Source organism: Oncorhynchus gorbuscha, linkage group LG14 (assembly GCF_021184085.1).
Source record: "Oncorhynchus gorbuscha isolate QuinsamMale2020 ecotype Even-year linkage group LG14, OgorEven_v1.0, whole genome shotgun sequence".
NCBI classification, from domain to species: Eukaryota; Metazoa; Chordata; class Actinopteri; order Salmoniformes; family Salmonidae; genus Oncorhynchus; species Oncorhynchus gorbuscha.
Window position 1 is genome coordinate 11380049 of NC_060186.1, and position 26612 is coordinate 11406660.

At 45.4% G+C, this 26612-nt stretch overlaps 1 protein-coding gene across 1 annotated transcript in view; it reads left to right on the plus strand.

Annotated features, from left to right (window-relative positions):
* Positions 1 to 5174: 5174 nt before the first annotated feature.
* LOC123994435 (semaphorin-3C-like) overlaps positions 5175 to 26612 on the plus strand; it is a 58458-nt gene continuing 37020 nt past the window's right edge. Inside the window, exons 1-3 of the mRNA XM_046297003.1 lie at positions 5175 to 5389; positions 10077 to 10249; positions 25557 to 25717. Of these exons, the coding sequence (XP_046152959.1) occupies positions 10114 to 10249; positions 25557 to 25717 (297 nt within the window). The 5' untranslated portion in view covers positions 5175 to 5389; positions 10077 to 10113. The remainder of the gene's footprint in view (positions 5390 to 10076; positions 10250 to 25556; positions 25718 to 26612) is intronic.

The window sequence follows — 26612 nt, forward strand, 5'->3', positions numbered from 1 at the left end:
TGTTTGTGTGATGTAGGAGTCATCTGTCTGTCTGTGTTTGTGTGAGGTAGGAGTCCTCTGTCTGTCTGTGTTTGTGTGAGGTAGGAGTCCTCTGTCTGTCTGTGTTTGTGTGAGGTAGGAGTCCTCTGTTTGCCTGTATTTGTGTGATGTAGGAGTCCTCTGTTTGCTTGTGTTTGTGTGATGCAGGAGTCCTCTGTTTGCCTGTGTTTGTGTGAGGTAGGAGTCCTCTGTTTGCCTGTGTTTGTGTGATGTAGGTGTCCTCTATTTGCCTGTGTTTGTGTGAGGTAGGAGTCCTCTGTCTGTCTGTGTTTGTGTGAGGTAGGAGTCCTCTGTTTGCCTGTGTTTGTGTGATGTAGGAGTCCTCTGTTTGCCTGTATTTGTGTGATGTAGGAGTCCTCTGTTTGCTTGTGTTTGTGTGATGCAGGAGTCATTTGTCTGTGTTTGTGTGAGGTAGGAGTCCTCTGTCTGTCTGTGTGAGGTAGGAGCCCTCTGTCTGTCTGTGTTTGAGTGAGGTAGGAGTCCTCTGTCTATCTGTGTCTGTGTGAGGTAGGAGTCCTATGTCTCCCTGTGTGAGGTAGGAGACCTCTGTCTGTCTGTGTTTATGTGAGGTAGGAGTCCTCTGTCTGTCTGTATTTGTGTGAGGTAGGAGACCTCTGTCTGTCTGTGTCTATGTGAGGTAGGAGTCCTCTGTCTGCCTGTGTGAGGTAGGAGTCCTCTGTCTGTCTGTTTGTGTGAGGTAGGAGTCCTCTGTCTGTCTGTGTTTGTGTGAGGTAGGAGTCCTCTGTCTGTCTGTGTTTGTGTGAGGTAGGAGTCCTCTGTTTGCCTGTATTTGTGTGATGTAGGAGTCCTCTGTTTGCTTGTGTTTGTGTGATGCAGGAGTCCTCTGTCTCCCTGTGTGAGGTAGGAGTCCTCTGTTTGCCTGAGTTTGTGTGAGGTAGGAGTCCTCTGTTTGCCTGTATTTGTGTGAGGTAGGATGTCCTCTGTTTGCCTGTATTTGTGTGATGCAGGAGTCCTCTGTCTGTCTGTGTTTGTGTGATGCAGGAGTCCTTTGTCTGTGTTTGTGTGAGGTAGGAGTCCTCTGTCTGTCTGTGTGAGGTAGGAGTCCTCTGTCTGTCTGTGTCTGTGTGAGGTAGGAGCCCTCTGTCTGTCTGTGTTTGTGTGAGGTAGGAGTCCTCTGTTTGCCTGTGTTTGTGTGATGCAGGAGTCCTCTGTCTGCCTGTGTTTGTGTGATGTAGGAGTCGTCTGTCTGTGTTTGTGTGAGGTAGGAGTCCTCTGTCTGTCTGTGTTTGTGTGAGGTAGGAGTCCTCTGTTTGCCTGTGTTTGTGTGAGGTAGGAGTCCTCTGTCTGTCTGTGTTTGTGTGAGGTAGGAGTCCTCTGTTTGCCTGTATTTGTGTGATGTAGGAGTCCTCTGTTTGCTTGTGTTTGTGTGATGCAGGAGTCCTCTGTCTCCTGTGTGAGGTAGGAGTCCTCTAGGAGTCCTCTGTTTGCCTGTATTTGTGTGAGGTAGGATGTCCTCTGTTTGCCAGTATTTGTGTGATGCAGGAGTCCTCTGTCTGTCTGTGTTTGTGTGATGCAGGAGTCCTTTGTCTGTGTTTGTGTGAGGTAGGAGTCCTCTGTCTGTCTGTGTGAGGTAGGAGTCCTCTGTCTGTCTGTGTCTGTGTGAGGTAGGAGCCCTCTGTCTGTCTGTGTTTGTGTGAGGTAGGAGTCCTCTGTTTGCCTGTGTTTGTGTGAGGTAGGAGTCCTCTGTTTGCCTGTGTTTGTGTGATGTAGGAGTCGTCTGTCTGTGTTTGTGTGAGGTAGGAGTCCTCTGTCTGTCTGTGTTTGTGTGAGGTAGGAGTCCTCTGTTTGTCTGTGTTTGTGTGAGGTAGGAGTCCTCTGTCTGTCTGTGTTTGTGTGAGGTAGGAGTCCTCTGTTTGCCTGTATTTGTGTGATGTAGGAGTCCTCTGTTTGCTTGTGTTTGTGTGATGCAGGAGTCCTCTGTCTCCCTGTGTGAGGTAGGAGTCCTCTGTTTGCCTGAGTTTGTGTGAGGTAGGAGTCCTCTGTTTGCCTGTATTTGTGTGATGTAGGAGTCCTCTGTTTGACTGTGTTTGTGTGAGGTAGAATGTCCCCTGTTTGCCTGTGTTTGTGTGAGGTAAGATGTCCTCTGTTTGCCTGTGTTTGTGTGAGGTAGGATGTCCTCTATTTGCCTGTGTTTGTGTGATGTAGGAGTCATCTGTCTGTCTGTGTTTGTGTGAGGTAGGAGTCCTCTGTCTGTCTGTGTTTGTGTGAGGTAGGAGTCCTCTGTCTGTCTGTGTTTGTGTGAGGTAGGAGTCCTCTGTTTGCCTGTATTTGTGTGATGTAGGAGTCCTCTGTTTACTTGTGTTTGTGTGATGCAGGAGTCCTCTGTTTGCCTGTGTTTGTGTGAGGTAGGAGTCCTCTGTTTGCCTGTGTTTGTGTGATGTAGGTGTCCTCTATTTGCCTGTGTTTGTGTGAGGTAGGAGTCCTCTGTCTGTCTGTGTTTGTGTGAGGTAGGAGTCCTCTGTTTGCCTGTGTTTGTGTGATGTAGGAGTCCTCTGTTTGCCTGTATTTGTGTGATGTAGGAGTCCTCTGTTTGCTTGTGTTTGTGTGATGCAGGAGTCCTCTGTCTCCCTGTGTGAGGTAGGAGTCTGTTTGCCTGAGTTTGTGTGAGGTAGGAGTCCTCTGTTTGCCTGTATTTGTGTGAGGTAGGATGTCCTCTGTTTGCCAGTATTTGTGTGATGCAGGAGTCCTCTGTCTGTCTGTGTTTGTGTGATGCAGGAGTCCTTTGTCTGTGTTTGTGTGAGGTAGGAGTCCTATGTCTGTCTGTGTGAGGTAGGAGTCCTCTGTCTGTCTGTGTCTGTGTGAGGTAGGAGCCCTCTGTCTGTCTGTGTTTGTGTGAGGTAGGAGTCCTCTGTTTGCCTGTGTTTGTGTGAGGTAGGAGTCCTCTGTTTGCCTGTGTTTGTGTGATGTAGGAGTCGTCTGTCTGTGTTTGTGTGAGGTAGGAGTCCTCTGTCTGTCTGTGTTTGTGTGAGGTAGGAGTCCTCTGTTTGCCTGTGTTTGTGTGAGGTAGGAGTCCTCTGTCTGTCTGTGTTTGTGTGAGGTAGGAGTCCTCTGTTTGCCTGTATTTGTGTGATGTAGGAGTCCTCTGTTTGCTTGTGTTTGTGTGATGCAGGAGTCCTCTGTCTCCCTGTGTGAGGTAGGAGTCCTCTGTTTGCCTGAGTTTGTGTGAGGTAGGAGTCCTCTGTTTGCCTGTATTTGTGTGATGTAGGAGTCCTCTGTTTGCCTGTGTTTGTGTGAGGTAGGATGTCCCCTGTTTGCCTGTGTTTGTGTGAGGTAAGATGTCCTCTGTTTGCCTGTGTTTGTGTGAGGTAGGATGTCCTCTATTTGCCTGTGTTTGTGTGATGTAGGAGTCATCTGTCTGTCTGTGTTTGTGTGAGGTAGGAGTCCTCTGTCTGTCTGTGTTTGTGTGAGGTAGGAGTCCTCTGTCTGTCTGTGTTTGTGTGAGGTAGGAGTCCTCTGTTTGCCTGTATTTGTGTGATGTAGGAGTCCTCTGTTTGCTTGTGTTTGTGTGATGCAGGAGTCCTCTGTTTGCCTGTGTTTGTGTGATGTAGGTGTCCTCTATTTGCCTGTGTTTGTGTGAGGTAGGAGTCCTCTGTCTGTCTGTGTTTGTGTGAGGTAGGAGTCCTCTGTTTGCCTGTGTTTGTGTGATGTAGGAGTCCTCTGTTTGCCTGTATTTGTGTGATGTAGGAGTCCTCTGTTTGCTTGTGTTTGTGTGATGCAGGAGTCATTTGTCTGTGTTTGTGTGAGGTAGGAGTCCTCTGTCTGTCTGTGTGAGGTAGGAGCCCTCTGTCTGTCTGTGTTTGAGTGAGGTAGGAGTCCTCTGTCTATCTGTGTCTGTGTGAGGTAGGAGTCCTATGTCTCCCTGTGTGAGGTAGGAGACCTCTGTCTGTCTGTGTTTATGTGAGGTAGGAGTCCTCTGTCTGTCTGTATTTGTGTGAGGTAGGAGACCTCTGTCTGTCTGTGTCTATGTGAGGTAGGAGTCCTCTGTCTGCCTGTGTGAGGTAGGAGTCCTCTGTCTGTCTGTGTTTGTGTGAGGTAGGAGTCCTCTGTCTGTCTGTGTGTTTGTGTGAGGTAGGAGTCTTCTGTCTGTGTGAGGTAGGAGTCATCTGTCTGTCTGTGTCTGTGTGAGGTAGGAGCCCTCTGTCTGTCAGTGTTTGAGTGAGGTAGGAGTCCTCTGTCTATCTGTGTCTGTGTGAGGTAGGAGCCCTCTGTCTGTCTGTGTTTGAGTGAGGTACGAGTCCTCTGTCTGTCTGAGTCTGTATGAGGTAGAGGTCCTCTGTCTCCCTGTGTGAGGTAGGAGTCCTCTGTCTGTCTGTGTTTGTGTGAGGTAGGAGACCTCTGTCTGTCTGTGTCTATGTAAAGTAGGAGTCCTCTGTCTGTCTATGTTTGTGTGAGGTAGGAGACCTCTGTCTGTCTGTGTGTTTGTGTGAGGTAGGAGTCCTCTGTCTGTCTGTGTCTGTGTGAGGTAGGAGTCCTCTGTCTATCTGTGTCTGTGTGAGATAGGAGTCCTCTGTCTGTCTGAGTCTGTATGAGGTAGGAGTCCTCTGTCTCCTTGTGTGAGATAGGAGTCCTCTGTCTGTCTGTGTTTGTGTGAGGTAGGAGACCTCTGTCTGTGTCTATGTGAAGTAGGAGTCCTCTGTCTGTCTATGTTTGTGTGAGGTAGGAGTCCTCTGTCTGTATGTGTGTTTGTGTGAGGTAGGAGTCCTCTGTCTGCCTGTGTGAGGTAGGAGTCCTCTGTCTGTCTGTGTTTGGGTGAGGTAGGATTCATCTGTCTGTCTGTGTGTCTGTGTGAGGTAGGAGTCCTCTGTCTGTCTGTGTCTTTGTGAGGTAGGAGTCCTTTGTCTGTCTGTGTCTGTGTGAGGTAGGAGACCTCTGTCTGTGTGTGTGAGATGGGAATCCTCTCTGTCTGTGTGAGATGGGAATCCTCTCTGTCTGTGTGAGATGGGAATCCTCCACCAGATAAATGTTAGTACTGGGAGGGATTGTGTGATCAGTTCGCTGTCTCGTTAGCTGACGGAGGGGGAGAGAGAAAGAGAAACGAGGGGGGGGGCTTCAGTAGAATATGTAATAGGAAGCCAGCCCTTTCTCTCTCTCCTCCTCTCTCTCCCCTTCCCTCTATCATCTCTTTCTCTTTCACTCATCAAGTCAGTCCTGCAGGCGGTTGGATGGAATAGCAGCAGCGCTCACTTCTCTGCCTTCTTTCTGGGAGAGAACTGTCTCAGTGGTGCTAAAGTGATTGAAGAGGATAAGGACTGGGTCAACACAGGAACAGACAGGGAACCAGGGCTTTGGGATCGGGACAGAGACAGAGCAGGAGAGGAAGCCTTATAAGGTGGGTCGTAGGCTGGGCTGTCCTAGGCTGGGACAGGGGTGTGTGGACAGTCAATCTTTGTGACAGAGAGATCACTCACCGGGGTAGTGGGAGAGGGCTGCGTGGACTTGGGCTAACAGGTGCAGGGTCCCACTGGTAGACAGACGGAAAGGGAATAAGAATGGCTGAAAGGGAACACATTTAGACAATTATTAAGAAATACTTCATCCAAATGTAGCTAAATTTGTGTCTTGTTAATTTAGATACCGTTTGCAGTTTGGTGGTTTATTTTCTCCGTTCTATAATGATGGATAAGGGGTTTTCTGTGTTGAGTTTTGTCACAATATGCCTGAAATTAGGTGCTGTGAGGCGTCTGAAAACTGCTGATCATTGAATGTGTTTTTGATTGTTCTTCATCACTGATGTTTGCACACTGTATTTATGGTGGGATACATGTTATATTCACATTTACATTGAGTAGAAATAAGTATAATGGTTATAGGACGTACTATTACAAATATATCAGCGTGATCACAAGTGTGCCTTTGCTCTGGGACTGAGATTGTCACGTTGTCTGACATTAACTATATGAGTAAAAATAGAAGATTGTGAGTCTGAGATGATTGACGATAAACCAAAGATATTGTTAAAAAAGTATTATTCAATTCTATTCAACTGGTTACTGTAGAGCCCTGAATCCTCTGTTTTCGGAACACAATCACTCAGTTTTCCTTAGCTCTCCCTAATCAAACGTGTGCTTGGCAACATGTCCATGTACCCGAGCCATTAACTTGTGAGTGACAGGGTGTGGTGTGAACACTCGGAGGCCCTCTGGTAGATCTTGTAGGCAGAGGGATCACTCCGATACAGACAATTCACACAGATTAACTCTATACTCTCAATATATTATTATGACTATTATTATGATGATTATTTAGCATCTGCTATTATTTACATGCTCTAGGTCTAAATAGCATCTCTGCCATGACTAGAGAGAGAGACACAGTCTCTTGTCTAATTTATGTGTTGTAATTACAGTGTGGTTATCTCTATTTAAAGTAGGAATCTTTGTACAAATAGGACCAGGAAGAAGAGCGAGTCTAGACCAAAACAAGCCATTTATCAAGTCGTAACCCAGATGAGACTGCTTTTTCCTCATTACTTTCCATGTACAGTGCATTCGGAAAGTATTCAGACCCCTTGACTTTTTCCACATTTTGTTACGGTACAGCCTTATTTTAAAATGTATAAAATTGTTTTTTTCCCTCATCAGTCGACACACAATACCTGCATAACGACCACGTTCTAGTGTACAAAGCCATATGGAGAGCCATAAATATTCACATTAATTTGTCTTGCAAGACTGTACTCTGTCCAGAAATACTGCAGCTTGCAAATGTATAAAAAAAACGGAAATATATTTTTTAAAATATTCAGACCCTTTACTCAGTACTTTGTTGAAGCACCTTTGGCAGCGATTACAGCCTTGACTTCTTATGTATTACGCTACAAGCTTGACACACCTGCATTTGGGGAGTTTCTCCCATTCCTCTCTGAAGATAATAATAATAATAATAATATATGCCATTTAGCAGACGCTTTTATCCAAAGCGACTTACAGTCATGTGTGCATACATTCTACGTATGGGTGGTCCCGGGGATCGAACCCACTACCCTGGCGTTACAAGCGCCATGCTCTACCAACTGAGCTACAGAAGGACCACCTCTCAAGCTCTCTCAGGTTGGATGGGGAACGTCGCTGCACAGCTATTTTCAGGTCTCTCCAGAGATGTTCATTCGGGTTCAAGTCTGGGCTCTGGCTGGGCCACTCGAGGACATTCAGAGACTTCTCCCAAAGCCACTCCTCCGTTGTCTTGGCTGTGTGCTTAGGGTCGCTGTCCTGTTGGAAGGTGAACCTTCGCCCCAGTCTGAGGTCCTGAGTGCTTCGGAGCAGGTTTTCATCAAGGATCTCTCTATACTTTGCTCTGTTCATCTTTCCCTCGATCCTGACTAGTCTCCCAGTCCCTGCCACTGAAAAACATCCCCACAGCATGATGCTGCCACCACCATGCTTCACCGTAGGGATTGTGCCAGGTTTCCTCCAGATGTGACACTTGGCCTTCAGGCCAAAGAGTTCAATCTTGGTTTCATCAGACAAGAGAATCTTGTTTCCCGTGGTCTGAGAGTCTTTAGGTGCCTTTTGGGCTGCCATGTGTGTTTTACTGAAGAGTGGCTTCTGTCTGGCCACTCTACCATAAAGGCCTGATTGGTGGAGTGTTGCAGAGATGGTTGTCCTTCTGGATGGTTCTCCCATCTTCCCGGAGTAACTCTGGAGATCTGTAGAAGTGACCATCTGGTTCTTGGTCACCTCCCTGACCAAGGCCCTTCTCCCCCGATTGCTGTTTGGCCGAGCGGCCAGCTCTAGGAAGAGTCTTAGTGGTTCCAAATTCGTTCCATTTAAGAATGATGGGGACCTGAGTGTTCTTGATGAGTGTTCTTGGGGACCTTCAGTGCTGCAGAATTTTTTTGGTACCCTTCCTAGATCTGTGCCTCAACACAATCCTGTGTCAGAGCAAAAACCAAGACATGAGCTCTACGGACAATTCCTTCGACCTCATGGCTTAGTTTTTGCTCTGACAGCTGTGTGCCCTTCCAAATCATGTCCAATCAATTGAATTTACCAATGGTGGACTCCAACCAATTTGTAGAAACATCTCAAGGATGATCAATGGAAACAGGATGCACCTGAGCTCAATTTTGAGTCTCATAGCAAAGGGTCTGAATACTTATGTAAATAATGTAAAAACCTGTTTTCTCTTTGCCATTGTTACTGTGTGTAGGTAGATTGAGAAAAAAAACATTAATTTAATACATTTTAGAATAAGTCTGTAACAAAACTAAATGTGAAAAAGTCAAGAGGTCTGAATTATTTCCGAATGCACTGTAAACGCGCTCAATTGTGTGAAATATGAATAGTCCATTACAAAAGACAGACAGAGGAATTTCTCTCATTCAATAAGGACATTATGGCAGAGCCAGATGATCAGATCTCCTGTTCAGCATCTAGGAAAAACAAATCGGTCTTAAAATGTCATCATACATTCATCGACTGGTCGTTTTTGAAAAGAGAGACTCCCTCTGAAGTGGTCAGATGGAACATTCCTTAGGCAAAGGGCCAAACAACACACAATAAACCCAATTATTCTTATACCCCTTCGGTAATGTATTGCTGTATTTATTCAAGTCCACCTCCTTTGTGGAGACCGATTTAATTGTCATCACCAGGATTCCTGGCAAGGCTTCGACAAGCAGCAGTATTTCTGGACTGACTACAGTCTCGCCAGACAAATGAATGTTTATGGCTATCCACATGGCTTTGTACACCAGAATGTGGAGCATCGCTCCTTATAAGGCTGTTATGTACATCAATGTGGAGTTTGGTTGTGTACATGGAGGTCAGTTGGGCAGGTCAGTTGTACTAGCTAGGTGCCAGTCATATTTGTAGGGATCCATGATATCACCTGACAGGTTATACAGTATGACCGTGGTAGATTTAAAGCAGGAGAGAAGTTCCAGTTGTATGTGTCTAATCCTGCTGAGGTGGTGTGTCATGGCAGGCCTGTGTCTTCTCTCACTGTAATGACTCCTGGCACTCAGCAGCAGTAGAGGCTCCGGTCTCCAGTGATGGCTTAAGCAGCTGCGAGGCTGACATCTCCAGTCCAGCGCAAGGGCTTCTCTCTCCGTGAACTCACTCCAGCTAGGGTGGGCTGGGATAGGGAGGGCTAGGGCCGGTTTAGGAAGCCATGCTGCCAAAGAGATCTTTAACCCTTCTGCACTTTTCCATATGCGTTCTAATTCTTCACACGCGGCCCCTCAAACGACGCAACAAGCCCGTCATGCAGGTTACATTTAAGCTGGGTGATATATGGTTCATCTGATCCCAGTGCCTCAACTTTTCCGTCAGCTGCATCCCAAATTGAAAGTTTCATAGATATCCCACCCTCATCTATAAGCCATGAGAATATAGATCTGCCTTTGTTTGGGTGCATTTTATTGTCTCCCACATTTCTTTTTATTTTTTATTAAACCAATATGGATACTTTGCATACAACACATTGACATTGAGTGGCATGGCCATGGGCAGAAGAGCCTGCACATTTTTTGGTTAGCAGTAATCTCTCTACAGGAGAAGATCCCCTGGTAATACCTGTCTTCATCAATAATGGAGCTCCTCTTGTCCAATAATGGAAGCAGAGTGAAGGCAGGACAGGAGATTCTCCCCCAGCTCTTTTGTGTAGAGGAATCTCATCCATATTTAACAGTGAGCCATGTTAAAGGATGTGGTAACTGATGAATTTAACTGTCATGTGACACTCTGATCTCTCTCCTTTAAAACGGATCCTCCTTATTTAGTGTTATTATTAGAACAGGAAGTAGTTACCATAGGACAGGAAGTAGGCACCATAGGACAGGAATAGATCATGGAGGGCTGCATCACTGCTAGTTTTTATCCTACAATTCTAATCAGGAATTGTTTCAGACCTGGGAAACGAGATGAGTGAATCAATCAATTACTGGGATCTATTAACTACCGGGAAGGGAATAAAATCAGCAGTGCTGTAGCCCTCGTGGACTGGATTTGAACATCCCTGCTGTATCTGTGGTACTGTAGCCTAACCAGTGATGTCCCTCTCTCTTCCTCCCTCAGGTTATTTGGACTAGGTGTGGTGTGAGGCCCTGCTGTCATGAGGTGGCCGGAGGGGGTCGTTAAGACCCCGCCCTGGATAGGAGTCAGATCCACCCTCCTGGCTCTCTCTCTCCTCCTCACTTGTGTCTCCAGCTTCCTCCAGCCACTGCCAAGAGTCTTCCTCTCCTTCGAAGGTAAAGAAATGTCCTGTTTACTCCAACAGTGAATTCCTAAGCATCGGACAGACATGCCCTCCATCTAACCTTCTACAGAACATCCATAAAGCATTACCTCAGGCTTAGTCTCATCCTGATCTGCTGTGTTTTACCACAGCTGTGATGAGCTTACAAAACACAATGAAGCTATTAGTTTATAGTGTTAATGGGTCACATATGGTTAATAACAGATTGATGCCCAACCAGAGGATGTACAATCATCTTTGTCATTTTGAACTAATGAGAAAATACTCTATAATTACCTTCTCTGCAATGTCTGAGATGAGATCGTTGAATGTTCCCTTAGATGTTTGCGTTTGATTGACATTTAATCAGTGTTCTCCACCAGATAGTGGGAGGCCGGCTCTAACCTTTAAAGTACCCATGCTGCTTAGTCCCTGTGGGCCTTAACATCGACATGTTCTTGGTTTCGGCCTGTGAGACCCTGAAATCGTGGTTCCATTTCTTTGTTCTGTTCCATGTCATTGAGGCGAGCCAGAGCCATACCTCTGTGATTGTACTGTACTGTGTCATGAATGACTGACTGCCCTGGGTCAGCCTGGTCCTGGTTAACGTTAAACACACACAGTGGGTGGAGGCACAGTTTCCCATCTCTGTGAGTGTTGTTACAGACTCTTGGTCTGATTCCTCTTCTATTTAATTTCCATGACACAGATAATTGGATGAATTATTAACCCTCTGAACTAGGAAGGAGTTTGCGGGGGAGGAGGGGTTGTTTCTTGTTTCTCATGCTTTCAGGAACCAGCTACCCCTCCTCATAAGTGGTGTAACTGTACACTGGTGTTGATGTTGTACAGAAACTGATGGGTATGTTTGATCATCTTTCAGTACCTTCAGGCCCAATGCAGAGAGACTGTGTGGTTGTGCTATAAACTCAGCAAAAAAATAAAAGTCCTCTCATTGTCAACAGCGTTTATTTTCAGCAAACTTAACATATGTTCATACAAATACTTACACAACAAGATTCAACAACTGAGACATAAACTGAACAAGTTCCACAGACATGTGACTAACAGAAATGGAATAATGTGTCTCTGAACAAAGGGGGGGTCAAAATCAAAAGTAATAGTCAATATCTTGTGTGGCCACCAGCTGCATTAAGTACTGCAGTGCATCTCCTCCTCATGGACTGCACCAGATTTGCCAGTTCTTGCTGTGAGATGTTACCCCACTCTTCCACCAAAGCACCTGCAAGTTCCCGGACATTTCTGGTGGGAATGGCCCTAGCACTCATCCTCCGATCCAACAGGTCCCAGACGTGCTCAATGGGATTGAGATCCAGGCTCTTCGCTGGCCATGGCAGAACACTGACATTCCTGTCTTGCAGGAAATCACATACAGAACGAGCAGTATGGCTGGTGGCGTTGTCATGCTGGAGGGTCATGTCAGGATGAGCCTGCAGGAAGGGTACCAAGTTAGGGAGGAGGATGTCTTCCCTGTAATGCACAGCATTGAGATTGCCTGCAATGACAACAAGCTCAGTCCGATGATGCTGTGACACACCACCCCAGACCATGACGGACCCTCCACCTCGGTACAGACCTCGGTGTAGCGCTAATTTCTTTTACGATAAACGCGAATCTGACCACCACGCCTGGTGAGACAAAACCGCGACTCATCAGTGAAGAGCACTTTTTGCCAGTCCTGTCTGGTCCAGTATAGGCGACGTTGTTGCCGGTGATGTCTAGTGAGGACCTGCCTTACAACAGGCCTACAGCCCTCAGTCCAGCATCTCTCAGCCTATTACGGACAGTCTGAGCACTGACAGAGGGATTGTGCGTTCCTGGTGTCACCCGGGCAGTTGTTGTTGCCATCCTGTACCTGTCCCGCAGGTGTGATGTTCAGATGTACCGATCCTGTTGTTACACGTGGTCTGCCACTACGAGGACGATCAGCTGTACGCCCTGTCTCCCTGTAGCGATGTCTTAGGCATCTCACAGTACGGACATTGCAATTTCTTGCCCTGGCCATATCTGCAGTCCACATGCCTCCTTGCAGCATGCCTAAGGCATGTTCACGCAGATGAGCAGGGACCCTGGGCATCTATCTTTTGGTGTTCTTCAGAGTCAGTAGAAAGGCCTCTTTAGTGTCCTATGTTTTCATAACTGTGACCTTAATTGCCTACTGTCTGTAAGCTGTTAATATCTTAACGACTGTTCCACAGGTGCATGTTCATTAATTGTTTATGGTTCATTGAACAAGCATGATAAACAGTGTTTAAACCCTTTACAATGAAGATCTGTGAAGTTATTTGGATTTTTACGAATTACCTTTGAAAGACAGGTTTTGTCTGTGTTGCACATGTGTCTGTGCGGCGTCTGAGTGCTCAGACAGTGTTAAGAGGTGTTGTGACTGTGACTCATTGTTTTTGGAAAGGCTGTGATGTACTGTGGTCATCTTTGTCCTTGACTCCAGGCACCTTTCTCTTCCTCTCACTGGCTCTCATCCTCTCTCTGCCCCTTTTCTCCTACTGTCTCACCTTTCTTCTTTCATTGAATGCCTTTCTCTCTCCTCTCCCTCTCTTCTCTCTGTGTTTCTCTGTGATTGTCTTGAGTGCTGTAGCCCAGTGCTGTAGCCCAGAGACAGGCAGTGAAACGCCCAACTCCGCAGAGCTGCTCACAGACAGGACCCAGGCTGTATACTCTTGTCTAGGGGATGTGTGGAACATTACTGGTGGCTTGGAAAAAGCCTGCTAACTCACATCAAACAGACCAAACCACTCAAATACCTCTGTGGTTCTACATACAACCACAGTAGGCCTATTCACTCCTGCCCTGTTAAAATGTCTATCCTCCAAGATTCACCATCAACATACTGGGAATGAATCTATCCCTGCTGCTGATCATGAGATTGGTCAATCCCTTTTCCATGTGTGGATTTGATTTGTCCCCATTCCTTGCTTTAGTGCAGTTCTACTGTATCTTAGTGAAACGTCAAAGGGAGCTATTATCAGTCAAATATGTTCTAAAGTGGTTCTTGGTTGGTTAGCTCTGGTTTTGTGGTGGACCGGTAGAAGCTTTTCTTTTTTTAAAGTCAGATGTGTGTCTGTCACTTAGGATGATCTATGTAGGTGCTTCGCTGTGCTTCGTTCTCATGGGACTCATTGGATTGAATTAGTGTGAAAACAGAAGGGGAGGGGATTTGGCAGTGACTAGAAGGACGTTTTAAAGAAAGGAATGGAGATGTGATTGGGAGCCTAGATTTCAGGTGTTGGTTGGCTTCCATGCTGTGATTTTAGAGCTATTCTATCTGAGATGTTAAGCACAGGGGAGTTGAGCTGAACTGATCTTTGTTGGTGGAGATGGAAATCATTTGCCGTTGGGGCGGACAGGCTCCATATTTCATCCTGCCTTCAGTGGAGCTTCTGCCTGGGAGAGATCCAGATGTAAGGAGTTTATACTCCTCTGACCCAGGGAGAGGGCTCTTCTCTCCAATAAACTCCAGTGTGGATTTCCCCACTGAGGGAAGTATTTGGGGTGCATGGGCTCTCTCCAGTACCATGGTGGGGAGAAGAGAGGTGCAGGGCCCAGAGAGGGTAACAGGTGGGGGGTCCAGTCAGCAGCAAGTGTAAGGGTGTGTGTCAAAGGTTCTGCACTGGAGGTGAGATATACTGTATTTCCCTGGAGTAAACACTCTTTATTACTACAGCCTAAACTGACTAAACCAAAATAAGAGAAAACAAACTCTGGGAGGAGACTTGTGTCAGTACACAGTATCTCTCTCTCTCTCCCTCTAGCTACCCATCTTTTCTTCCCTCGCTCCTGAAACTCTAGCTGAGGGTAAGGCAGGTTCACGTGGCTGAGTGAGTCAGCTCGCGTCTCCAGGAGAGGTTGCCGTCACTGGCATTCCTGCTCCCTCACACTGCTTCATCTTGTCTCGGAGAGGCAAATGCAACGCAACAACAGCCAAAATACAATAATAAACAGTGAGAAACTCAGGCCCCAGAACGCAGTCCTATAAAATAAACAGTCAAATACAGCCATACGTTTCAATAAAGCTGGAAAATAAACGAGGGGCTTCAATTCTTTGCAAAAAATCATTATGGATTTACTAGCATGAAAAGGGATTTGTTTTTAAACTTTTGTTTTCAATCACTTTTATTTTCTCCAATATTTAGTCTCGTGTCCCCTTTCATTTCATATATTCCAAAACACAGACTCCATCTGTCTCAGTGAAAGTTAAAATAATGAATAGCAGAGTGCTCCGAAGTCTGTGTTTTGTCAACCATGGATAAAAGAAGATAAGGGCCATATTTTCCCATGAATCATTCAAATGTGAGAATGGTACAAAGCCCAGGACTAAGGACTGAATAATGAACCACTAACAGTGGGCTTCCTATAGCTTTCTCTGAGCAGGTGAGGTGTAGATTAGACTGGGCTAGGTCTAATCCAAGGCCAGGATCCAAACAAAAGCAGAGAAAATGTAATAAAATATTTAGCTGAATCCTGGGCTAGGATTACCTAGTCCATTCAGATTCACACTTCACCTGCTCAGAGAAAGCTTTGTGATTTGGAGCCCTTGGCGTGGTGATTTGATGGCTACTACTACCACCTCTGTCATGGTCCACAAATGAAGTGCACTGCGATGTTGATAATCTGTGTTTATTTAAATCCCTGCTATAGATTATATGGAGATTTGTTTCCATTTCAACTAAGGTGGAAAATGTATCTGGATCTAGTCCAGTGGTCATATAAGATTGTCCTTTCTCAAATGGATTCAGTGACATAGGTGATACGCTTTTAATCAGAAACCGAATGAACTTCTCTCTCTTGGCATGGTCTCTCACAAATAAAAATATTCCGGTTGATTTTTCTCTGGATTTTCTCCTACCATACCTATTGTGTTATATTCTCCTACATTATTAACATTTCTACAAACTTCAACATGTTTTCTTTCCAGTGGTACCAATGATATGCATATCCTGGCTTCAGGGCCTGAGCAACAGGCAGTTTACTTTGGGCACGTCATTCAGGTGGAAATTCAGAAAAAAGGGGCCTAACCCTAAGAAGATGTATTACACCTCTAAGGCTTTCTGTATATGGTCTGGTAGGATGATTTTGGTTTTGTTTCTCTCTGGGTGATTGTGAAGAGGATTATACACTAACACAGTGGGTGTTAAGAGTCATGGTCACTGTCACCGCTGACAGGGTGCGTGTGGCTGAGGGTGGGTGGTGGTCTTTGTTTAAGATGTCATTAATGTCCTTCTATCCTGGTAAAACACTGCTGGTGGTCAGGGTGTCACTATGGAAATTACGTTGGGAAAAAAAGTAAAGTGTATGTGTGTGTGTTTAGCAGGTGTCTATTTGAATCCTCCTGTCTAGTCCTTGGTAGAGAGCCTTGGTCGCTTAGCTGCAGTTAGAGATGTGTGGGAGATTGATTAAGATGGTGTTCTTGTAATGAATGTTCCCTCTCTCTGGGAGCTACTCCTGTTCTCAGCCAAACCCTGAGCGGAACCAGACGTCACACACACACAGCCGTCTGTCTCACAGCCTCTCACCATAGAACGGATGCTCTGGTTCCCCAGCTTCCTCAGATCAGTTCCTTCTTTTATCATGCGTCATTAGAATCTCCTCCTTGCCCTCATTACTTATAAAGGATGACAATCGGGTGCTCGTTCAACTGTGAAGTATGTTTATTTAATTGTGAGAGGGTGTGTGCGCATGCAAATTCTTCACATTTGATTACTTTCTGATGGTATACCTTTCCGCTGAATTCACCATGGAAACTGACCAGGGTTTTTTTTCGTCCCTCTTTATTAAACAAATTGAGGCTGTGAGCTGTTAAGTGAATATTTGGAATACCTCAGGTATCCTGAAAAACGTTTGCGTTTTACTGAGGGAAATCAAGAGGTGCATTCAGTGAAACTGAAACACAGCCAAAGTCAAACATTTTCTGAATTCCTACGTGAAGGAATCATTTGGAAGATAAACAGAAGAACCTTGCCAATGTAACATTCACCTCCTGTAAGATAATGTCTCAAACTTTAAATCTAATGGGAAGGTCTAAGCCAGTGGTTTGATGTTCAAGGTTTTATCCTTGCCGAACCTAAACCTTTAAACCTGACCATAAATCGCCTAACTTGCCCCAGATCTCATGATAATGTGTTCTCTGTGGGTTTGCCCTTTTGTCTTCTATCCCTGACCCTCCCGCAATTACAGGGCCTGGATAGGTCAAACAGACTGCTGCCCGCATGGTCGTCAGCAGGGCCAATAGGAAGTCGAAGGTCGTCAAAGGTTATAGGCAGGGCTGACGAGGGGCAAAAGTGGACCAGAGTGTCTGCATTAGTGCTCAGGGGCATGGAAGTAGAGTAAAATGCTTCTAATTTCACACAGCATCCCATATCTGCTTTACACTATTTTTCCCAGATTGCATCTAAACTTAATTTGCAACATAATTTGCCTTTGAAGTGAAGTCCCAAATCCGTGATGGTATGCTCCAGGGAGTTCAAGGCTATGCAAACCGGTGACCTGTCAATACTGTCGACAGAGAGATGTTTAGACATACAAATAACCAGGCTGACAAGGGTAATTCTTTTGAGTGGTTGTTGTTTGTGTCTCCAGGCATGTATCCCGTTGCTAGCCGAGCTAATTGATTGAGTTAGAAACAGGACATTCTCCAGTGAAGGTTAGCGGGTACAGGCTGCAGCAAAGCCTACGGTCGCTGTGTTTGCAGGCAGGGTTTGACAAGCCTTCTGTCAGTCATACTTTTTCTCTCCTTTCTCCTCCTTTCTCTTCCTGTCTCTGTGTTTTGACATTCCTGCCTTTGACCTTGCTGCCCCAGATGAATGTTTTAGTGTTCATCCCGTGCTCCATGTTGAAAGGTAATCAATGGCCATCAATATGGAGGAGACAGTATCTTTCTGGAAGATACACAAGGTTAAATGAAAATGGTGACGGTTGGTCTTTGAGAATTTAGGCTATTGATTCTGTGAAATGTACTCTCAATGTTGTTTTTCTGTCTTTTTTACAGATGTATCATTAAATATTTTATTTTGCACACAGAACTATTCTCATACTGGCTTTGAGCTTAAGCGAGTTTCCATAGAAAAAGGCGAAGGTTATATACATAATAAAAGGGAAAAGGTTCAACGAACACAGCTAGACTATTACATTACAATGCATTGGGAAAGTATTCAGACCCCTTCCCTTTAACCACATTTTGTTATGTTACAGCCTTATTGTAACAAGGATTTATTTTTAAAATCTCATGATCTACACACAATATGCTATAATGACAAAGTGAAAACTGTTTTTTAGACATTGCAAATGCATTAAAAAAACGGATACCTTATTTACATAAGTATTCAGACCCTTTTCTATGAGACTCGAAATTGAGCTCAGGTGAGTCCTGTTTCCATTGACCATCCTTGAGATGTTTCTACAACTTTATTGCAGTCCACCTGTGGTATATTCAATTGATTGGACATGATTTGGAAAGGCACACACCTTCTATATAAGGTTGACAGTGCATGTCAGAGCATAAACCAGGACATGAGGTCGAAGGAATTGTCCGTAGAGCTTATATAGACAGGTGTGTGCTTGCTCTGACATAGGTTTGTGTCGACGCACAGATCTGGGAAGGGTACCAAACAATGTCTGCAGCATTGAAGGTCTCCAAGATCACAGTGGCCTCCATTATTCTTAAATGGAAGAAGTTTGGAAACACCAAGACTCTTCCTAGAGCTGGCCGCCTGGCCAAACTGAGCAATCAGGGGAGAAGGGCCTTGGTCAGGGAGGTGACCAAGAACCAAATGGTCACTTTGACAGAGCGCCAGAGTTCCTATGTGGAGATGGGAGAACCTTCCAGAAAGGACAACCATCTCTGCAGCAATCCACAAATCAGGCCTTTATGGTAGAGTGGTCAAACGGAAGCTACTCCTCAGTAAAAGGCACATGACAGCCCACATGAGAAACAAGATTCTCTGGTCTGATGAAACCAAGGTTGAATTCTTTAGCCTGAATGCCAAGCGTCTCGTCTGGAGGAAACCTGGCACCATCCCTACGGTGAAGCATGGTGGTGGCAGCATCATGCTGTGGGGATGTTTTTCAGCGGCAGGGACTGGGAGGCTAGTCAGGATCGTGAAAGATGAACAGAGCAAAGTATAGAGAGATCCTTGATGAAAACCTTCTCCAGAGCGCTGATGTCAGACTGGGGTGACGGTTCACCTTCCAACAGGGCAACAACCCTAAGCACACAGCCAAGACAACGCAGGAGTGACTTCGGGACAAGTCTCAATGTCCTTGAGTGGCCCAGCCAGAGCCCTGACTTGAGACCGATCTAACATCTCTGGAGAGACTTGACAATAGCTGTGCAGCGACGCTCCCCATCCAACCTGACAGAGCTTGAGAGGATCTGCAGAGAAGAATGGGAGAAACTCCCCAAATACAGGTGTACCAAGCTTGTAGCGTCATACCCAAGAAGACTCTGTAATCTCTACCAAAGGTGCTTCAACAAAGTACTGAGTAAAGGGTCTGAATACTTAAGTAAATGTGATATTTAAAACGTGTAATTTTTTTACATTATAAAACATTTCTAAAAACCTGTTTTTGCTTTGACATTATGGGGTATTGTTTGTAGATTGATTAGGGGGGGGGGACAATTTAATCCATTTTAGAAAAGGGCTGTAATGTGACCACATGTGGAAAAAGTCAAGGGGTCTGAATATATTCCGAATGCACTGCATTCACTAACAATGGAACAAGGCTCAGTGACTCTTTGGGTTAACTTTCTATTATACCAGTGGAAATCATTGTAGCGAAGTAAAAGTCGTCAAAAATAGTCAAGTACTTTACACCATTGACCCTCACCATCATTCGACAGCACTGAGATGACCATTTGACCTGCATGATGTCAGCCAGGAAATATTAACGTTGTAATCCAACAAAAGGACGATCTCAACATGTCCGCCCCTTTCGCCTAAACTTTACTCAGCCTTTGCTTCACTTCCACCTCCATCACTACTAAATCAGAGAATCTCATGGCCCAATACTGTCTATTAAACCTCCCCTGAACCTGACAGTTTCAAGTTTTATTAGTCATGTGTACGGGACTCAAATGGTATACACCCTCCAATCAAATGCTTACTTGCAGGTTCCTTCTCAACAATGCAACAAGAATAAGATAGAGAAGTTAAGAATATGAACGTAATGTAAATGGTAGTAGAATAGAAGAAAACATTTTAGCATAAGTATAATACAGGAAGGAACATTTTATAGTCCAATATTGACTCTCCCTCTGGTCTCATGGGGCCCGTAGTCTATAGCTGAACTGACAGTAAAAATACATCTGATTTGGTATCTGCGGGCGGGGTGAAGGTGTAACCGGAGGACTGGTAGGTGAAAGGTTGTGAGAGGCCGATATGGGGTTGGTGGGATTCTGTGGCAGGTGAAGAGGCCAGGTGCGAATTAAGGCTAACGCTAGCTAGCGTGATGGACAGGTTGATTTGCGTCTCCGGTTTCAGACTCCTGAAGGGAATATTACCCAACGCCGCCGCATCTCAGCTCATCCGTGTAACGAAGACTGCTCTGACGCTGGTGATGAGTAACCGCACCCTGCAGAGTCTTAGAGAGCCACACTCTGAGACTCTCGTTCCATCTTGTCCTACCCTTGTGTCCTACATAGTGAAGATGTAGTGAGAAATCAATGATAGGGAGGTTATACCAAAGGCTAAAAGGAGAATAGTCATCCTACATATGACCATGAGATTCCCCTGACATTGTCTGGAGACTGCTAGATAATGCAGTAACTTGCAGAGAATGGTGGGAAGAGGATGATGATATTGGATGGGATGAGAGTTAGTCAGCCATGCGGTTGTCCCTCTCCCTGTACGTCTATGGAGATGAGTGTGTTGATGCTTACGCGGTGAGTTTGTGTGCTCCTGCTCCTCTTGCCTGGCCGAGACTGTGGAGAATGTCAGATAGATCGCCAGCCAGACGACTCTGTCGCCCTGCACTGGCCACTCTGGGTGGTCCCTCTTTACGAGGAGGGACAAGGAGGAGACCATACTCTGGCACGATACCCAAACCACCCCCTCTGCTTTACCTGCCTATATACCACCTGCCAAAACATTGTATACTGTAGAGTTACTGTAGGCTAGGCCTATATCCCCATGGTGATGGAAGAAATGTCCTCGTGCGGGTCAGTGTCTCCAGAGCCAGACCAAAGCTTTGAGTTGCCAGGGTAAAGGTTGTGAGTGGCGCAGTATGTGTGAATGTACCAACATTGTATTAGAGGAGTGTAGCCATGCAGAACTGAACCCAAGGAGATGTGGCATTGTCCTCACAAAGAGCACCGACACTTGGCAAGAGGTCTAAAGTCAGACGTTTATAAAGAAACCCACTCCATCTTTAGTGGGTACATGAATCAGGGGGCGGGGGTGTACTAAGCCCATGCTTCAATATTTATCAAGGCGAGTGATTGGGATCCGCCTACTCCTGCCCCTGGAACACAGGTCCTATTCGTTGAAAATAGATGATGCCTCATTTGCATGTGGTTAATGAATTCATGATGCCCTTCAAGGGTGCGGCCCATTTGAAAAGGACTGCATTCAATCTGAGACACAAAGGGAGGTTTGTGATTGGCCGCCTGCCCAGCTCTGTGGTGTTAATGGGGTCTGAAGACCTCTGGGCCTTTGGCTCTCAGACACCGAGGTAGCCAACATCCAGCAAGAACTCACACTCCACAGGCCTAGTTAACCATTTAACCTAGTCTAGCTTTCCAGTACTCCTATGAGTAGAGTGGATTAAATCTTGGTTGTGTAGATTTGGTTGTGTAAATCTTGGTTCTCCTAAACTTCATCCCCAGATAAAGCCTTGGCTCGAACCATGCTGTACCGTGTACAGCATCCATATTAGGAAGTTGTCAGTTCACACGATGCCGTAATCCTGAACTTTTGATACCTCTCCTGCCTCCTTGTGCACCTGACCCTGCCTGGACACAGCTGGACTACAGGTGTCATGGCTCAGTACAGCCTGAGAGTGTCAGTCCCCAGCTGGTGCCCCCCACATAGAGAAAGGGAGAGTAGAATGAGTCTGTCAGGGTGGCTAAGTGGGCCGACCAGCACAGACTGCTGGCTCCATGTCCTTAAACCCGGTCTTGGGGGGACCCACAAAGTCATCGCTCTTGGAAAAGCCAGACGGCGTACTTTCCAGCGGCGCTGATCTCTATTTTAACGATTCTGCAATGTGATAAACTGTTCCTTGTATGGAGCCAAACCTAAAACACCACTGGCTTGTTTACTGGTGGGGATCATGGTGGAGGCCCGCTACTTTGATCAGCCTAACAAATGGGAGAGTTAGTCTGTCATTCCGTGTTATGGGTTTTCACTTCGCCGGAGGGAAACTCCTTATTCTCTGTGGTGGCACCATCCCCCCCCCCCTCAATGTAATCACAGCACTGTGAAACAAGACATGGCCTGTCCCATCTATGAGCCCTGCAATCTCTTGAGCACTGCAATCTCTTGAGCACTGCAATCTCTTGAGCACTGCAATCTCTTCCGATTGTAATTACAGTAAAACCACCATGGGCGGAAGGACAAGTCCCTGCTGTTGCCCAAATCCTTTCACTTAGATTCTACAGACTGACATCACAACTGTTTTTTTCCTTTTGGACAGTACTATGTGGCATGCAGGACGGTTGTTGCCTTTCTCTGCTATCCTCCCTTAGTTTACAGAGGACTCATTTATAGGGAATGATGATCAAAGCTTGTAGTCTTGTCATGTCACTAGACGTTCCTGGTGGGTACATTTTAGACTGGATTAAAAGCCTGCTGTCTAAAACAGATTTGCCCTCCGTGCACATGGTTCACTGGACAGGGGATCAATGCAAATGTGAATCAAAAGTGTGTTAATAAGCTGATGAAATATAGATAATCTGAGATCCTGCTGTAATGTCAAGGTGAATGTGTACCCATTAGGCTCATTAGTTACATTCTTACCATCGAGGATCTCTGACCTGATGTCTTGGGTGACCGCTAGTATGGATTTATATCTGGGTTTTAGTCTTGCATGCGAAATGTGTAGACCGCTCCACTCAGACTAGATAACATCTGTAGTTGCTCTGCGGCAGTGTACAACGATGCGAAGCCCGCAACCCGCCACCACTTAAATATTGAATGACCGTTGTGGTCTCTTGGCCCCTACTGAAGGTTTTTGTGCCACTTCCGCTTGACCAAGCTCTCACAAATGAACCACTCTTCAAAGGGACTAGAGGTATTACTGTGCAGTCACCTGCAGCAGTCGGCTGCTCTGCAACCCGCAGTCCACTACATGGGTGAACCTGCCTGGTCAGAACGCTATTCCTGCACAGCGGAGCCCCCATGGGTGAACGCCCACAGTCAAAGTGAACTCTGGAGTCCTACCAGGAGGCACACGGGGGAAGGTGCGGCCCACCTGCCCACATAAATAATAGACTACCCACAATCCTCTACTCAGTCCTCAACACTGCTCTGCGTTCTCCTACTGCGGGCGTGTTCTATAACGAGGCCAGAAATGTTTTTGTATCCTGTCCATTATGCCTAAACAACAAGGGACACGCCATTTCATCCTCACAGTCAACACCACAGCAGCTCAACCTACAGTACATACCAGACCTCCCCAACGTCTTTCTGTCAAGGGTGATGTCTTCCCATTTTACGACCCCCTGAATACTTCAACCGAGCCAATAACAATGACCAACGTTCTTATTCATTATGCTTAACATTTAGAGCCAGTTTATCCTCAAGCCACATCTGAGTGAATCCAGTCTACATAAACAGCACCATCCATAGCAGACTGGACAGACAAGGACAATTTTGCCAATTATATCCACAAACACTTATGACATACTCAGGGTCTCTGCTGGTGATGTCATCATAGTGGAATGCAGGCTAAGCCCATGACTAATAAATATTACTACAACCTGATGGATTTATAATTCATTGTGACGAGAGCATATGGGAGCTCCCATTTGATCATTTGGTTTTCAATAAACAGGCCCGAGCTCACCGTAAGAGCATGGGTTTGATTGTCAACCCCATGATTTATATGGCAACAGACAGTACTGTACATGTATCAGCCACTGTCCTCAAATGCTTTAAGCGATACTTCTGGAACTCATTATTACTGATCTATGACAGCCATTATATAGTTTAAAGTTTAGATTACATTTCCACAGCCACGTATTAATGTTATGGCGTCAAAATCTTAACTCGTCCCACAAGGATGACCTCTGATCCCATCAGGTCAAAGGTTAATAGGTAGTAGAATAAACATCCACAAACCTGCCTGCCACCATCTCTCTTTGTAAGCCTATCTCATTATAAATTAGACCCATGTTAAATTGTGCAATCCCATGTATTTTAGGCAGAAAATGATGGAGAAAGCACTCGAAGTGAGTTTTGTTGTTTTCTTTAGAGAGTGCAGGTGCACTATACTAACGGCTATTGTGACATTTTGATAGAAGGATGTAATGCTTGCCCAGGCATGAATCATGTGTGTCCTGCTGGGGTCATGATGAGCAGACAGACACTGAATCCCATGGTATGCACCAGAGGCTATGCTCGCCTCACTGTGGATCAGTTGGGTGTCGGGGTCATGTGACGCACGCCTGCCGCGTTTCCCCCCAAAACACTGGACTTAGTTAGGGCTTCCACCCACGGGAGGAAACATGAAAGTCTCCAATTCCTCCACTGGGAAAACAATACAGAGTTAATGATAATAATAACAGTTATTTCACCCGGGCCACCTCACCCCACACACCTCTGAACACTTTGTTCCCCTTGTGGAATGTTCCAGAGGGAGAATATGGATAGAATCAGACTGTACCAAGAGCATTGACTTTAGGGTGATTCCAGATCCACATTGAGCAGGGCTACAATAAAACATTCTGTAAACAGGAATCATTAAGTGAGAGTCAACACCTTTTGCTCCAGGAAAAACAGAAGCAGGAGCCCGCAGGCTTGTGAACTGAACACTCCTTTCCCTCAAGGATAAGAAAAATATAAAATAAAACCCTTTCCAAGAAGGTCTTCAAATCTCTCCTGCCTGCTTATTCTGGAGGGATGTAGGTAAGAGTGGTTTGGAGTGAAGCATGGTTTTAATTAGTTCTTATAGTTACCTCTTCACCCCTGGTGGCACACATGGCTTCCCTGATCTCTGGCAGAGCTGCTGTTGAACATCTTTAGCCTGATGAGCCGAAGGCTTGAGCTAACCCAATATCTCCCTGAGCCCAATGCGACACTATCTCCTAAGCTGTAAAGCTTTTGAGATGTGGATCTTCTCCTTTTTCCAGAGGTTCCCTTTATTAAATACACATTGGCTTGTTGGAGTTTGACAAGGGCCTTCGTATTAGATTTGAGTCTGGTGGAAACAAAGCACATTTTGTGTGTGTGTGTGGTGTGTGTGGTGTGTGTTCTTCATTCCGCACTGTGAGAATGCTCATGCCTAAAATTATACATGATACACCAACTGACAAATGTATGCTTTTTAAACAATATGGCTTAAGTTGATTTCTCTACATGTGATTGGGGCGTAGGATATGAGGATGCTTATAGAGGTATGTCAAGATCAATAGAGTGAAGAGGCGTGGGAAACAGTACTTATTCATGTAAACAACTCTAGCTTTATTCCATACGGCAACAGCACTAAACACACATCCATGATCAAAAAGAGAGGGGGAGGGGAGGCACTGGAAAACGGCTTTCATTCAGGATAAAAGGGCCTCGACCTCAAAAGCAATGTGCAATACTATTGAATAGAATAATGAAAAGTGACTTTAGCCTGGAGGCCTGAAGGAGAGCACAGCCAGCGTGTTTGTTGATTAGAGAGAGAAGACAAAGGAAGAAGGATCAACTTGCTCTCAACTCCTCCACTCCTGCCCCCTGTCAATAGTGATGAATATGCATGAGTTTGGCATAGACAGTGAAGCCCTTTGATGGTTTGGATGGAGAGCTCTCCGTCTCTGGACGCTTAGAGACAGAGGATGTTTACTTCTTCCTTCTAGCTTTAGGACAATAAGGGCTTTTACAGTAGCTGGTCGGTCAGCGAGACAACCAAGTAAATGTTTTTTTCCACAGATCTCTTTTGCTCACCATGATAGTCCAGTGTTCATAAAGTGGCTGGAAAGTTGTGCTGTGTGGAATCTACTGCATGCATTGCAAAACAGATGCAATCACTTTTTATGCACTTGTTGTTTAGTCAGTGTTAGCTGACTTGGTATAGTCCTGCTGTAAACGATAACAGATTCCTCATTATTTCCCACCATAACATTGTCTGTTTGTATCCCACAGACTTGCAGGCCTCCCAGACGGTGGAGTACTACAGTCTGTCAGACAAGGCCATGGACTACAGGATCCTGTTGATGGACGAGGACCAGGACAGGATGTATGTAGGCTGTAAGGACCATGTCCTGTCTATGGACATCAACAACATCACCCATGGGACACTCAAGGTGAGTTCCTCTGAGCAGGCCGTTAAAGTGCTAAGAGGATTTTCCTTGCAGCATCAGGGAAATGTTTAGTTGATCATTGTTTGTTGTGATAGTATTGTAAGTAGAGAATGGATATAGCAGGATACTGACTTCATCTGCCTTACAGAATTATAGTATGATGGTGTGTTAACTCATAACTCCCTGTCCATTGCCTACATTACTTCCATTACTTTCCATCCTATTTATCAAGGAGACAAAATGATGTTGATCTCATTTAGCTTTCCTTGCATGTGGCAGATCATGGCTGACTACATGATGCTCGTTATACAAGAACAGTAATGGTGGTAATTATATTATAATATAGTACATTTTATATGCTAGATCACACCCATTTCATGGAGCAAAATATATGACATATATTAGTGGTGCTTGATTCAGTTCTGTGATTCTGTAACAGAAGTTCCCTGCTAATTGTATCTCTGTGTGCAGTGAGGGAGCCGTCCTGTCTATAACTGACAGGCGTGAAGAGCAGAACAGATGGGAATGCATTTAGTTCACCCCAGAGAGAGCTGTAGCACATCCATTTGCAAAGTAATTGCCTGATACGTTCCCAGCATTAGATCCTTCAAGCTTCTCACGGGATTAGAAATATAGCATTTACTGTAGACAAGTTATCATCATGATTGGGTAGTTCACTAAAGTGTAGAGCATCCCTATTAGGAAGTCACTAGAGTGTAGAGCATCTCTATTAGGAAGTCACTACAGTGTAGAGCATCCCTATTAGGAAGTCACTATGGTGTAGAGCATCCCTATTAGGAAGTCACTACAGTGTAGATCATCCCTATTAGGAAGTCACTACAGTGTAGAGCATCCCTATTAGGAAGTCACTAGAGTGTAGAGCATCCCTATTAGGAAG